The sequence below is a fragment of the Aspergillus aculeatus genome, assembly GCF_001890905.1.
Source record: "Aspergillus aculeatus ATCC 16872 unplaced genomic scaffold ASPACscaffold_4, whole genome shotgun sequence".
In the NCBI taxonomy this organism is placed as follows: domain Eukaryota; kingdom Fungi; phylum Ascomycota; class Eurotiomycetes; order Eurotiales; family Aspergillaceae; genus Aspergillus; species Aspergillus aculeatus.
In genome coordinates, this window is record NW_017962979.1 from 1,756,224 (window position 1) to 1,771,322 (window position 15,099).

General features: G+C 50.3%; 1 protein-coding gene across 1 annotated transcript; it reads right to left on the bottom strand.

Annotated features, from left to right (window-relative positions):
- Window positions 1-13,188: 13,188 nt before the first annotated feature.
- On the bottom strand, window positions 13,189-14,855 carry ASPACDRAFT_58732 (FAD-dependent oxidoreductase; the record flags this gene model as incomplete). Its single annotated transcript, XM_020203383.1, has 6 exons — window positions 13,189-13,315; window positions 13,371-13,449; window positions 13,509-13,704; window positions 13,762-13,822; window positions 13,906-14,372; window positions 14,436-14,855. The coding sequence occupies 6 exons, from the start codon at window positions 14,853-14,855 to the stop codon at window positions 13,189-13,191; spliced, it is 1,350 nt and encodes a 449-aa protein (XP_020058753.1).
- Window positions 14,856-15,099: the final 244 nt, after the last annotated feature.

The window sequence follows — 15,099 nt, forward strand, 5'->3', positions numbered from 1 at the left end:
TGGCTTAGACAAGATACTGCTGATATCACTCCGCACTTGTCAACTCGCCTACAGTACCAGTAGTGCCACTATTGATAGACCTAATGAATATAGCCACTTCCATCATTGCTTCTAGTCCCCTTCAATCCCTTTCAATGTCCCCTTCCCTCCTTCCCACACATCTACGTCCCCCCCCCCCCTGTCGCTGTCAATTCTAGGCACTTACTGCCTAAATCCATTTCTCGCCTCATCAGGGGCATTTGACAGTTCATCTCTCACCTGCCCTCTTCGGTGGCCATTTTGTTGGTGTCTGCTGACTGTCACTGTTTTGTCGACTACTTTCGCCACGGACCTAGTTTTGGGTGCATGTCCAGCGAGATAATGCTTTCAACGACCCGTGGACCTTCTACCCTTGACACTTGGGTCTAGCCACGTTTTCATTCCCGAAGATGAGCCAATATCGTCGGTAGCTGGTTTCGTAGTTGGCCTCGATCTGATCCCGAGGCATCTCTGCCTGATCTTCTTATTCCATTCAGTCTCTCTCCGTATGTTATTTTGTTTCAAACAACAACAAAAACGACAGAAAAAAAAAACATCGCCATGCCATATGATCTATCAATGTATCCTGGAACAATCATTCTGGCTGAAATGGCCTGAGCACAACCCCCCTCCCCGCCTCGAACTACCTTGCTGGTACGCCGCGCAATACGTACTCTGCAAGTATTTGCCGGTGGTATGTAGTATCTCAAATGCCCCCAGGCGGAGTCGCATACCGGGGAAGAGCGCCGCGGTTCCGATCTAGCTGATCGTCTTACCTACCTAAATAGCACTGACCTTATCTTCTTCTGGTGGAAGTGATATTGTTGTTTCTATCCCCTCTTGCAGTCTGCAGCAAATATGTGTCAATGCCGGGGTTAGAATGTTCTCTTTCTCCATTCTCTGCTCCTGGTTTGTCTTCAGGCATTGGAGAACCCCGGAGTACGGGTACATACACTTAGATCATGTGGGCTCAAAAGTTACTACACACGAGCCTGAGGCATCGTCAAAATGCCAAACACCGACCCCGACGTATCTACTTGACATTGATCTATTCGAACAAAAAGAGCCCTCTCGAATTGGTGAGCTGATATGTGTGTGTGTGTGTGTCTGTGTCTGTATCAAATAGCGACAGATACGTCGAGTATCACGGTGGCTTCATTCCACTTTCCCTCCCGACCCAAGCCATAGTCACAAGATAGGAGGGTTGCCAGCTGTCAATCCTCTCGTCATTAGTGACGACGATGATAAGAGCCCAACATGGATATCCCCAGGGACAGGGGAGGAATGATTGTGTAGCACCAACGACATCAATACTATTACTATCAGGCGTTCTATAGATATGATCTGGTGTTTAGATTACCCGGCTATCTGGTTTAGGCTTCTTATTAACGCGCCCCCCCTTTTTTATTTTTTTTTTTTCACGTCACGGGGCCCTGCAAAAAAAATTACGAATTGACAACAAAAAATCCTCGGAGATAAAACATTCGTTGTTTTCATACTTGACTACCAAACTAAGTATAATCAGAGAGACTGAAGACGCCACAGCTACGATCCTTCGTCGCGGATCTCCAGGTAAGTGGTTCGGGGAACTGGGATGCAGAAGATCCGCCCGATTCACTATCATCAATCAATCAGTCAATCAGTCCCTCAATCATCACCACCCACCCTGTCGTGATGGAGGGGGAGAGCAATGAACATAGGGGGGAGACAGTGAGAGAGAAATCAAAGAGTTAGCTGACAGCCTGCCTCTATTGTTTGGTTCTCCTCGCCTGTCAGCCCACGTTGTGTAATCATGTGATGCTCCCACCTGGCAGGTTCTAGGTCTTTAGGTTGAGTCTGAAGGGTCGAATCAACAAGACTAAACACCCTGGGGATTCTCACATGGGCGGTTGTAAGAATCGGTTTCATCTTTTCTAGGCGAGTCCAAGGCACCACCGCAACCGCAACCGCAAACGTTCAAGCTACTCGTAAACGCGGAGAGACTCCTCCATCCCAACCCATTTAGCTTATTTTGGCTTTCCTTTCGCCGTCTCACTCCCTCTCTCTTCTTCTAAGCACCCTTTTTTTAAATCTCTGACGGTGGCTTCTTCCTCCGCACCCCGTTATTTCCCCGTGGTGGGTGAAAACAGCCGAGCAAAATCCGAGGAGGGAGGGAGTGGGGGAGAGACCGCCGCCGTGATGATGCGATATCTCGTGTCTACGGGGTATTTAGATGAAGTAAACTGTGTATGACCCGACCAACTCGAATCATCCATGGAAAGAATGGGGGGGAGGTTGCTTGAAGGAATCTATTTACCGGTAAGCCTCGCAAAATTTCGGATATCCCTCTCGAGTTTAGTCGCCCGAAGACGTTGAGCAAAGAGCCGATCTGCATGGCGTTTAAAATCTTCTGGTCATTTGGTCCCGGGACCGCTTTGGATCAATCACAGTGCCTGAAGAGGTCAGCACCTAGATGAATGATTTCTCCGGTGGAGAATCACGGTGAATGGTTCCATGTATGGAAGTAAAAGCCTCATTTTAGGAGGGTTTACAGTTCTACTGTATACAGTACATGCATTCATTGAGCTCTCCAACCCTCAACCAAGGTAGTCGATGGAAAAGTATATATGTCGATGGAAATCGGTTGGATCAAGTCGCACGATCGGCGGGTGTCAAAGCAAGATTCTCGACCTAATAATTGGACCTTAAACCACTGCGCCTGTTCGTCTGCGTGCATATTCAAGTCTGTATCCCTCGAATGCAGATAATAATGTTTATCAGCGTGTGCGTGCGCGCCGGCGTCTGCACCCGTCCCCCTACTACTCCGTCCATAGCACTACTATATCTCTACACCTCCGGCCCACTCCAGGCTCCCTTCCTCCCAAGAAATGTGCCCCGGGAAGAAGAAGAAGGGTAGCCTGAACAAGCTAACCTACCTCTGGATTTAGGTTGGTAATTAGCTAAACAATGTGAGCTTATTATTATGGTTACCCTTTCGTTTTCGCATGCCTCTTTTGCTTTCCTCGTCGCCCTAGCCTAACTCTCCACCGCGTAACCTCGTACTTTACCGGGTAAGACTCCAGAAGAAAGGAAATGATACTTTGTAGAAGAAAAAAGGAAACTAGTGGGCACAGCTGCCAGCGTCGATGATCGTTTGGCAAAATTGCTCAGCTACTAGACCTGTCCTGCAGATTATCGTTCCACAATAGCGATGGAGAGCGAGCCACGTAGCTGCGCCCCCAGCCCGCTACGGCTCTCGACTGACTTCCCTTCAAGCCTACTAGAAAAGAGAGCGCCGATGCATGGCAGCATGGCTAGGCTATGGGCGGATTGTACGGGGTAAAGTATGTACATCCACGGTACTTCGACCCCGGCTAAGCTTATGATAGCAAGTCCACTGTTCAGAAGCGATGCTTTCTTTAAACCCTCCGCCGCATCTTTTATTTCGATTTATTTTTTTTTCAGCTGAAGGATCTTGCGAATGACGATCAAGGGAAAGCCAATAATGATAAAAAAAATTCGAAAAAAGAGAAACAAGAAAAATAAGGATTCCCGCTATCCCATGATCTCCCTGGATATCCGAGGCAACATGAGAAACGGGATATCTCTTCTATAGGGACGATCTGTCGTCAATTCGGCGTCATGTTCAGGATGACCTTGAAGCAATATTCAACCAGGACGAGAAGGTTGCCAAAGGTATAGGGGGCAAATAGTGTCCCGAACCGCCCAGGTGGAACAGCCGGGGGGGTGGGCAAAGGGCAAAGGGCACTCAGCAGGGCAGCATAGCAGGTTTGGAGGGAAGGTATCATCCCCCTCCCCCCGGAAAAATGGACACATTCAGTCCAGAGCTGACGTCGTTACCAACAGAAAATAGCCGAGGAACCTGAGGAGATCACACTCTCTGATTTTCTACTTGAGTACGGTAGCGCACTTGTAACTACCGACCCGTTGACTGTGGCGTAGCCTGGGGAGCTGTTTTGGGAGCTATTGGACTCGAGACGGAACGCCCGGTGGAAATTCATTTCTCCTGAGTGCGGGCCCTGCCAGCCCCTTAACGTGGGGGGCGGGGGGGGCAAAAGGAACACCCAGTCAGTTACTGTCAGTCAATCAGTCAGTCAGTCACACTCTCAGCCTATGCCAGTGGCAAAGCAGTCCCGCACAAGTCACAAGACAAAATTGGGGGAGGAGAAGAAGGGGGGAGTGTCACATGATGTGGGGTCGAACCGCGCAGCATTTACCTTACCTAAGAGCTAACTAAGGCTAGTTAGTTAGCTAAGTGAGTGACTACGATGGAGTACGTACCGCACGTACAACCTCTGCGCCACCGGGCATGGACTGGGGTAATTCAGTTCGGAGATCGCTCAAGAAACTCGAGGTCAATCCCACTGACTTCCCCGCTGACCACAGACCAACTCACTGATCTCACCAGTCATTGCCTGAAGCCCCGCGTATTTGAATCATGTATCAAAGGCATGTCTCATCAGCTCTGCCATTGGCAGATATCCACCGCTATCGCCATCCTACAATACCTGTAGCTCTGAAATGAGGACCTGTCATGGGAGGAGCAGTTGGGGCCTAGTGTTAATGGACAGCGGCTGCATCATGTCAAGCAGCACCAGTTACCAGCATCAACAAAAACAAAAACAACAACAGAAGCGACACAGGGGCAAAAAAGGGACCATGCATCAATCAATGCGGCCCGGAAACAAAGGATGGGTGGGCACAGTCTCACCCATGGAGTACCCCTTCCCGGCTACCAAACCCTCGACAAAGTTCGCGACGTCCTTGGATCCAGCAACCATGACCTGTGATGCTGTACCATGCGCTTTTGCCGATTCTGGGATCACGTCCCGAGAACCCTTCCCTTTCCCCGGAGGGTGGACTGTATACTTCCAAGGCAACAGGGTCCTTTCAAAGCTAACGGTGCCGTCGATCAACGAGGATTCGCCCTGGGGATGATCGCTTACAGGAACCGATCGAAAGTATGTGAGCTGGCGTAGGAAGGAGGAGCTCAGACATGTGTTCTGCCTGGCCTTTAACCGTTGATTCCGCCCTTGGGGCAGGAATTTGGCTCTACGATCTAGAAGGTATTTTCGTACTTTGTTTTGTTCGGGCCTGGCATTTGACCTCGATTGATCGGCTCCAAGACATTGATATATGAAAGCAGGCGCTGGTATGTGTGTGTCCACGTAGGTGTCCTCGTCAATCCATTCTGCGACTATTGGCCCAATCCCTGAACCCCAGCTTTTGGTTTTGTCTTTCTGGGATGTACTCCGGATTCTACAGTACATACATAGCTAGTAAGCATTGCATTGCGCGCGGATAGCGGTTTTTCACAAGGGTCATGGCTTGGAAGGGACACCAAGCGAGCTGAAACATACAAAGAAATTGCCGGATCGAGGCTTTCGACTAACAGACCGACATTGAATCTTGAAACCCGAGCGCTATCGACCAGACTGCTCTCTCAAACTATCCCGTACTCTGTTTCCTGTCTCTCTTCATCCCCCCTCCCCCCCCCAGAGTTCTTGCTTTCTTGCTCCTCAATCGGTGCCCTCTTCCTATTTATCCATGTTCTTTTGTTAAGCCGGACGATTGACCCTGGTCCGTCCTACCGGGTCTTCTGAGCGGTCACATTCCATCTTTCCCGGCCCGCCTTCCCCGACCAGCCAGAACCCTGGGATGATCATCTTCATGTTACCAGGATGACTACCAGGAACAGGTAGTGAATGCCTTCCCCTCACCTCTTTCTCTCGAGTTTGGATAAAGTCTGGATGCGACCTTTCGTTCGAGAAACCGGACTAGCGAATTCTAGATTATGCACCGAGCCTGACTACCCAGGCTACCCACACACACATAGGGGCAGGGGGGAGGGGAAGGATTGGGGCGATCTCCTATGAAAAATGCAAGGGTAAATGAAGAAGAGCAGTAGGTTCGTGTTCTTGCTCAAGGATTCGGGCCTTGTTCGACGATCGATGAATGTTCGATGGGATTGACAGATGAGTAGAAAGATTGGTCCCTTCTTCGACAAGGATCATCTGGCAATCCAGCCCCAACCTACGGTATACTTTGCTTCTTGCCGCCCGTTACGAGTCGATCAAACATGGTCTAGAACTCTATGATCTTTAAAGGAAAAAGGATGAAGAAAGTTGAAACCGGCGCGAAACCCTTGTCGCCTTTCTAACGGCTCTTTCTGCATTCCAGGATAGGATGTCAGCAACGATTCGCAACTCGGATCTCGTAAAAGCTGACAATTCCATGGCCAGAGTACAGTACAGAGCAGAGCTTGCAGCCCTGCAAGGAATTCTCTATCCAGTCTTTGTGCTCGAGTCTGCATGGCGGCTCGTACTGTACAGTTCAGGCACGTTCGGTGGAGGGGGGGGGGCAAGGGAGGGGCTTACCCCGGATTGAGATTGAAGCGTTACTGGGGGGGGGGCACCTCCAGCACGATGGCTTGTTGTGTGGGTGCGCTTTGCTCAGAGGTGAGCTGGTCTGGAGTTAGTCTCTTACGTACAGTATGTGCGTACAGGCCGAACTCGTCCTCTGCCCTGTCCTTTGGGGAATGACAGAGATGGCGATGTCACCCTACCAATCCATTCGAATGTCGGACTGCCTCCCCCCCCGGCCCCTCCAATCCACTGAAGGAAGGTAAATCGCGCAAGAGGCTAGGAGAAGACTCTAAGAGGATACGAAGCGCAGGATGGTAGTTGTTGCTTTACGTATCGTCATCCTCCCACTAGAGACGGCCGCATGTTGCTGGTATTTTTGAGGCATCCACGATCTTTTCTGGCTGTGTCGATTCCTTTGAGTCTTCTTGGTTTCACAGAAGCAAAGTACCGAGTGATTCTCTAGCAAAATGGCACTACTACTGTCTTACTAATTACTAAATTACCACAGGAAGGCATGTTGGGGGGACCCTAAAGAAGCTATTTCAATAAAGCTAATCTTTGCCCGCATGCTGCATGTCCCGGTTTCTGGGAACGGGGGGAGGCATGCCGAAAAAGGACACCTCTCCCCCAATTTTCAGTCGAGGCTGGACCCCTGAGTAGATACCCTTCCCCCTTTCCCCATTCCCCCCCACACCCCAAACCGATGATCATCCGTCATGACTCGGGGGGGAAGAGTTTCAAAGAGAACTTCCAGTCATCGTAATTAGTGCATTACATTTCCGTCCCCTTCCTCTCCTGTTGACCATTCCCAAATGGAGAGAGAGAAAGAGAGGCACCAAGGCGCAGAGCATAAAGAAACCATGTGCTGTACCTGCTTGCCCCGAACTCGCTTACACCTACACTCCCATTGACGAAAGAGGGGGGAGAGGGGGAGCGGTGGTCCCGTCGGTAGTGGAGTGTTCATGTGCAAGACAGACGGCCAGCAGCAATGCATGTCACCTCACAGGTGTGGGTAGAACATGTAAGGCATCTAGTTTCGCTCGTGCTACGGGAAAATCAGAGCTCTGTAGCTCAGGGTTCTTCGCATTCAACTCTTGACTGTATACTCAGTTTTATGGGATTATTCAATCTCAGTTGCCCAGTGTACTGTGGTAACTTTCGCACCCCGTTGATACCGGGTGTCATTCAAGCCTATCACTTCGCACGTCCCATTATCCATCTTCTCAGCTTAATGATATATGGGGTAAAAGAACACACAGGCAAACTTTCAACCGAGCAGTAAGGAATGCACGTCACCTCTAAATGTCCCATTGAATGATTCCCTAGCTATGCATAAGGACGGGGGACCGATCCAATCCAAACAGTAGTAGCATGAGGTCATCTAGTCATAATCCAGGACAGATACACTCCAAGATTCAAGCCATAAGTCATCGTCATCACCAAATATCCGACGATACGAGATGATACTACCTCCATCTGGAAGAACTCCCCCGGCCTCCCGGTGTCAGACATCGTATAACTTTGCCTGGCTCCCTTTTCAACCCCTCCGGCCCTGTCCACTCAGCCTTGGTTCTCGGTCTCTTGCCCGGATAGGGCTGCTTTCATTAGGTGTATCTACAGTACAAGCCACTGATTCACCAGTGTAGATGTCCCCCTTTGCGAGGGTCAACTGAAGTCAGTGTCCCCGGGTATCGATCCAGGGAGCTTGGATCTGAGTTTCGATGTAGACCCATTTCCTCATATCCTCGTTTCGGATTTCAAGCAAGCAGAGCTACCTAGAAGCTAACTGTCAAGCACAATGAACCGAGTTCTCTGATTACGAGGGACCGTTTTCGTAACACGGACATGTCAAAGAGATGAACTCAACTCGACATGAAAATGCATTTTCCTGGAAGGACACTTGACATATGCTAGAAGGAGGGGGGCTAGTTTTCTGACATCTCGACGGTGTACTGTACCTTGGAAAGCTGACGGACCAGGGGGGATGAACAAAAAGCACAAGGGTCAGAAATGCCCATGTGATGTTTGAGGATTCTCTTATCGCTTGTTCCTGAATCCGCGTCGACTTGTTTCAGCGTTAAGGGGTAGTAGTCCGGAGGGGTGGATATTATTGGTTGGTTCCGATTCATACTTTTGGTGAGGGAACCGGTCATGTGCCAGATGATGCGAAGGTTTGATGATCAAACTGATAATTACCTCGTAGTTGATGATGACGAGGGATGGTTATGATCTATGGGTCTTATTCCGGGCTGCCGCTTTGGGACTCGAACAAGGCTGAAGTTGCAGGTTACGGTATTCTGTAGCTTCAGGAAGCCGATGTGAATCTATTTTTATCCATTCGTATGGAGATATTCTGGGGAACTGGGAAACTGGGGAGATGGGTGGGTTGTGTTGGCAATTGAGCTGGGCTGGGCTGGGCTGGGTTGGGCGGTGGTTGCTTTGCTGGTTCTCGAAGGTTATAGATCGAGGCCCCTCGGGGGGAGGGTGTTGTGCAGTGGCTGGATTCTGGCTTCGATTGAGATGATTTCCCTATTGTAAGGGATGAGCTTTGCTATCTCTATTTATGTAGATACTGGATGGGGTAGTAGGTTCTCTTCAGGGCTTCGAGATGAATAGTTTGTTATTTTGTTATTTTGTGATTTGTTTTCTTTCACATGGGTTGCGAAGGTACCGTCTCCAGAGCTAGTCATTGACTGGATTGCTATTTCCCCGGTATCAAATTCTCGTACCTGGCACATGTATGTACCTTCTGTCTCTGGTTCTTTATCTTGCTCATGATGGTACACAATTATACGAAAGTATGTAATTTGTATAAACTGTTTGATATTTACGGTGTACAGTCGATCCAGAATACTTACAGTATATAGCACAGATACTTGTACACACATACGCAAGAGGAAAGTTAGAGCAAACGGGGATGAAGAGCAACAGTGAAGTTAGGATAGAAAGTCACCATCAGATGCTAGGGTCACCTTCTTGCAGTCGTGTGATGGTCGAAGCCAACGACATCCCGAAGTAGCGGTATAGCAAAAGCTCTGGGTTGCAATCTACTGTACTGTACTTCCTCCGGCGTACTTCCTCACTGTATGTACCGAGTACCTGTACCTCAACTCCCTCGGGGATATGGTTGCCCAATTTCTCGCCGCCTTTCCTGCTATTCTTGTCCTAAGGTAAGGCAGCTATTTTTTTTTGGTAACCCCGACATAGAAAAACTTCACATAGTCAATTGTCTAGCGAATTCTTTAGATTCCTACTGTCATGAGAAACAGGAGAGTAAAGATTGTTGTGTTTTGTGTTTTCAGTGGGCTCAAGTCCCACGGGACGGAATCACGAATTCGGTAGCCGCGAACAGAGGCCAGCCACGTCAATGCAAAGGAAAAGCCTCTTCTCTGTCTACCCTAGCCATGTGATGAACCGAGACGCGCACAGCCAACATCACTGACTGATCCCCTGATTACTTCCTTCTTCCGGTCTGGGTCTAAAAATGTCACACTCGATATATTTCCATCATCGGATGAATGGAGAGTCGTAGGTAGCCTCATCCTGGAGAGATTCAAGTAATGTGCTACTACAGCACCAGCACCGACACCGACTTATTCTGTGTCGTGCATGTTCGCAGCACCATCTTCCGTGCCCCCCCCCCCCAAAAAAAAGTCCGATTATTTGGAATCCTTTTAAGGATGCGGCTATCCACTCACATGTCTACGATTTCATCGTCATGAGATAAATCTGTAGATGCAGCAGAACATAGGTAGGGCACAGGAATTGCTAAAGCCTCAATTTCGCCCTGCCCTTTCTTCCTGCCGACCCGGAGTCGAGGGATGTGTGAGTGTGTGCCAGTGCTGCTGCCGCCGCTGCTGCTACTGCTGAGTTATGGAGGCCCTTGTCTGTTACAGTCAGTAACTTACTGGTAGCAGCCGCGCAGCAACGAAGATCACATGATAACCAGCGGTGACAAGTTTCTGTCAGTAATTCTTGAACTGTTGCTTGTGCTTTGACAAAACCCAACAACACCTTTGGACCCACAGCATTGTACACTGTCCAACATCCCTTGTCCGTGCAAAGGAGAAATAATAGCTTAATTAACTTTTTTTCCCCACGCAACACGCAAAACCAAATGCCTTAGAGAAAAGCCTCGTTCGAAACCTCAGCCCCCGGCTACTGGTTGCTACAAGATGCTTCTCCAACGGTAATGCACAGTTGCAGGATAGGAAATCCCGGGAAAGGCAAGCTGCAACGCAGAGATGCAGCATCCTGCATCACTCTTTGTTTCTCGCTCCAAGCGGTGCATCGTTGCACTACTAAAACTACCTTGATTTCTGTGGAGTGGGGAGAGGAGAGGTTCGCTCGCTGCGCACGCCAAAAAAGAATGGAGGTGAGCGGAGCTATCTCGCCCGATGCCGTGTTCGGAAATGGAAAGTCGTGGAGGAGGAGGAGGAGGAGGTTCTAGACGTTATGGCTTAGATGCACGATGCTAATATATTTTCGCAGGTTCTGCGGAAAGGTGATGCACTGCAGCCAGCGCTATCGGTTTGTTCATGCTGATGGTGGTGGATCTGATCTGGCGTCGAGCTTCGTTGCTACTTAGGCTTATGACGTGGGGCTAAGTCGACGGATATAGCATAGTATCGAGTTGCTCTTTGGTTCATGCAGGAAGTCACTGTGTTGGGGAATGACTTGGCTTTTTTTTCGTCTGCCAGTTGAGTGCGTGATGGTGTGACACTGCTACATATGGCGAGTTGCTTTGCTGCGGGTCTCATCATGGAATGAACCTCCGTGGTCTTTCTATGACTCGCGGTGGACATTGCTTCCTTTGGGGTTGGTGATTACTGCCTTCATTATAGCGAGAGAAAGATGCCATTGACTTGACAAGGAACGTTGAGGTTTTTCTCAATTTCGGGTGCTAGCTACCTCTGATGCAAGCTGGTTAGGGGAAAGTATCTGTCATGATATACATGGATAGTCCTCGGGGGATTGGCAGGTCTATCTCCACGTAGTCTGGCCACAGTAATGTCCACGGCGCAATGTCGGAGAACCATGGAGCCACAATGCCTTATCAATCACTTGGTAGTCGTCAAATGCGGATCCGGGCCTGATTCTAGAACGGCCTCGCTCAAGTCCAGAGTGTCGTGCACTCGCGACATCATCTCTCATTTGCACCCGTATGTGTATGCCTATGAACGGTTCAAAACAGCAAATATGATCCCCGTCTCCAAACCCCTCAGAAGTCGTCATCGTGCCTCCCATACTGTCCGAATCACGGATCCTTCTCGAAGCCTACAAATCTATATCTGACTGCAGATATTGCCTCCTCGTCGGAATGTACGATACTACTGTATGAACAAGACAGACAGTACATAGATGGCGCTCGTGCTACCATTTGGAGCAATTGCTCTGAAGAAAAAAGGGTGTTGATCCCAGCTTGTCTGCTGATCAAAAGAAGCGTAAGCAAGGTAGCGCCTCAGTCTCGCTCTGCAATGTTGACTTGCGTCCAACGAGCCGGTCCAGACTCATTGCTTCCTTTCTGAATGCGACTGACTGGCTGCCGATTTGCATAGATTTGGGCCCCGAGCTGACCCCCCTCCCCTTCCCCCAGGAGTCATCTCGTGTCAAAACCCAATCTGCAACTCATAGACCAGCATCCCCTGTGACAGGGAGAGGGCTGACATGCCGTTACAGGTGAGTCTGCATTAGTTTAGGGGGGAAAGGCATGAGTGGAAAATGAATCGAAAAAAGAAAAGAATAAGAAAAGCATCTGCTGCGTCATTCGACAGGGAAGGAAAGGCGATCGAAGGCTAGTCTAGAATTCGAGGAGTCGAAGTGGCTTGCTTCTGTTCGGCGATGCAGGTTGCTGTTGCTGTTGCTGTTGCTGTTGCTGTTACTGGTGTAGTTGCTGTTGTCGCTGGTGTAGTTGTTGTTGTGAGCTGGTGGTCAGCTGAGCAAATTGCAGGGGGTGATTGGATGTGTGTGTTTCCCCTCCCTCTACCGCCTTTTGTCCTCAGCTACTCCGCATTCTCTACGGGATCTGTACTTGGTGGTATACTTCCTTTCCCCTCCGTCGTATCGGCATGTTTGATGTCCGACAATCTGACTCATAATTCAGTACCATTAAGGCACACATTCCCTCACTCACTACGGGAACACTGACCGTTGTCCATCTGTCCATATTCGAAGCGAGACAGCCGACGGATAATCTCCAGTGGCAGATCAGACGAGCGTCAGCTGGCAGTAGAGGTGGCAGTGGTTCAGTCTCTACAACATTCCCACTATGGAAATCATCTCCAGTTCGTCTCTCCCCCTCTCCGGCCCCCGGCCCTTCGACCCCCTCCTCCTCCCTTCCCACCCCTGATCATCAGGTATACCCGACGCTATATTGCCTATCCTTCACTTAAGGCAACCCATCTTGACCGCGATCGACGTTGTATCCCTTCAGCTCCGATCCTCACTCTCTCCCGTACTTTATCGCACCTTAGGCCGATCACATCCAGATCGAGCCCTTGATCGATTGTGTAATACCCAATCGAGGTGGACGTCTGTGCCTAACACTCGTAAAGAGTTATCTTGACTCGGCGCTCAAGCCGGCTGATCCATCTCAGGCCTCGCCCCTAGTTTTCTGTCATGGGACCCGGTTGACTATGTTGGTCACACATTTCATTGAATGGACTATACACCGCAGTGACATGAGATGTCCACCGCACAAACATCAAGCGTTACTATATACACGACTCCGCATGAGGTATCAAAACAATGGAGGAAAAGAAGCACAAGAAGAGAAGACTCCAAATCTGGATCTGTCAGAACTCGCTTATTCTCCGATGACCACTCCGTTCGACAGCTTCAATCCGACAGGCAGCCCTCGGATGAACTCCTTGTCGAACGAGGACCCAAGCTCTTGGGACAGGACTTCCTCGATGTCCATGTACATGTCGTATCTGGTTGAAAGGTCAGAAACCTGCAGCTGGTGCTCGGAACTGATGCTTCACTTACGCGTTCATTTCTTCAATCGTGAGCTTCTTCTGCTCATCCTCGACCTTGTACTTTGGCATGTTGGTATTGCTGGAGAAGCCTGGAGAGTCCCCGTCAGTCACATACTCGCAGTGTAGTCAGATCCCAGCAGTTGCTTACCGATGCGCTCGTTGATGTTGTATGCCGCCTTGGCTGAAGCGGCTTGGACTTTGGTGGCCCGAGGCAGTCGCACCTTCTGGTAGACTGACAGCGCCGCTGCGACATCACCGGAGAAATAGGGCTTGCTGAATATGATTCCGAGGGCCGCGGCGTCTTCGATGGCCATGCAAGCGCCCTGGCTCTGATGAGGCATCATCTGCAGAACGTCAATCAGTACCTCGCTCGGAAAAGCTCGTGTAGGGAAGCAACTTACTGGATGTCCTGCGTCTCCCAGCAGGCAGACCATATTGCTGGCGATATACGGGTAAGGTTGACTATTCACAGAGTTCAACTGTTAGTGAGATGTCCAGCACTAACTCACAGATACTGCAGAAAACAACCCAGGGGCGAGACTTACTGCACCCACAGGCGCCAGGGCCTAATCTCGATGCCGATGGCCAGATGAGAGCGGACTTGTTCATCTAATTCCGGGTAAGGAGCGAGCAGCTCTTCGACCGGACGATCCTCTCCGCCCCATGTGTGCGTTGTAAAGTCTCCCTTCTCGCGAGGAAAGAAGCAGTAGTAAGACAGCAACTTGCCGCCGTTGCAAGGGGAGAGGACGATCTTATCCCACTTGCCTTCCTGGCCGCCCCAGTATTCCAACGCACTGTCCTGGGAATAGTCGACCAACCCCAGGCGGACCGCATCCTCCGTGTGGACGTTGGCATGCAAGCAGCTCGACGGCGCCGGAGTCTTCTCAGGATGAAGGCCAATGATGCCTCGCACGGCCGAGCCGATTCCATCAGCACCCACGATGAGGTCGTGCCGCACGGTTTCACCACCGTCGAAGGTAATCACACCCGTCTCGAGGTCAATATCCTGGCACTAAACGCACGATCATCAGCAACCGTCCCAGTTCAAAGATAAGTATACCCCCCCAAAACTCACCTTATGGTTCACCTTCAGCGTGACCGGCGTGCCCGCCCCTTCCTCCTGCAGCGCGCAGTCCTTCAACATGGCATGCATATACTGCCGATGGAACATATTGTAGACGTACCCCCAGCGCTGCTCGTAGTCGTCCAGATCATAGACACTGACCGGCTCCCCCGTCTTCCAATCCCGGTTGATCAACTTCTGCAGCACCACGGGGTCGCCCTTGGCGATATCGACCCCCCATTCATGCAACCACCGGGTCCCGTTCGCCGCACATGAGATCGACGCGCCCACCTCCCCCGCAAAATCATGGCGCTCGTAGATAACCACTGCATGGCCCGCCCGCCGCAGCGCAATCGAAGCCGCCAGGCCCCCGATCCCGCCGCCCACGATCCCCACACTCAGCGGTCTCCAACCAGACGCAGTTGAGCCCATCTTCTTTGTTGTATGATATTAAAATCACCAAAGCCTAATAGCAAGCGTCTGAGAAATAATGAAGAGGGTGAAGGTGAAGAGTAATGATGATACTTCGATGTCAGAGACCCTCTAGTTTACAGGCGGAAGCCATCTATTTAAACTTCCTCTCCCCTCCTTCTTTACCATCACTACATCATAGGTTATCCCGATCAAAAGAAAGAAAGATACGAGACGGGCCCAGTCGCCGATTGTCCATGAGCTC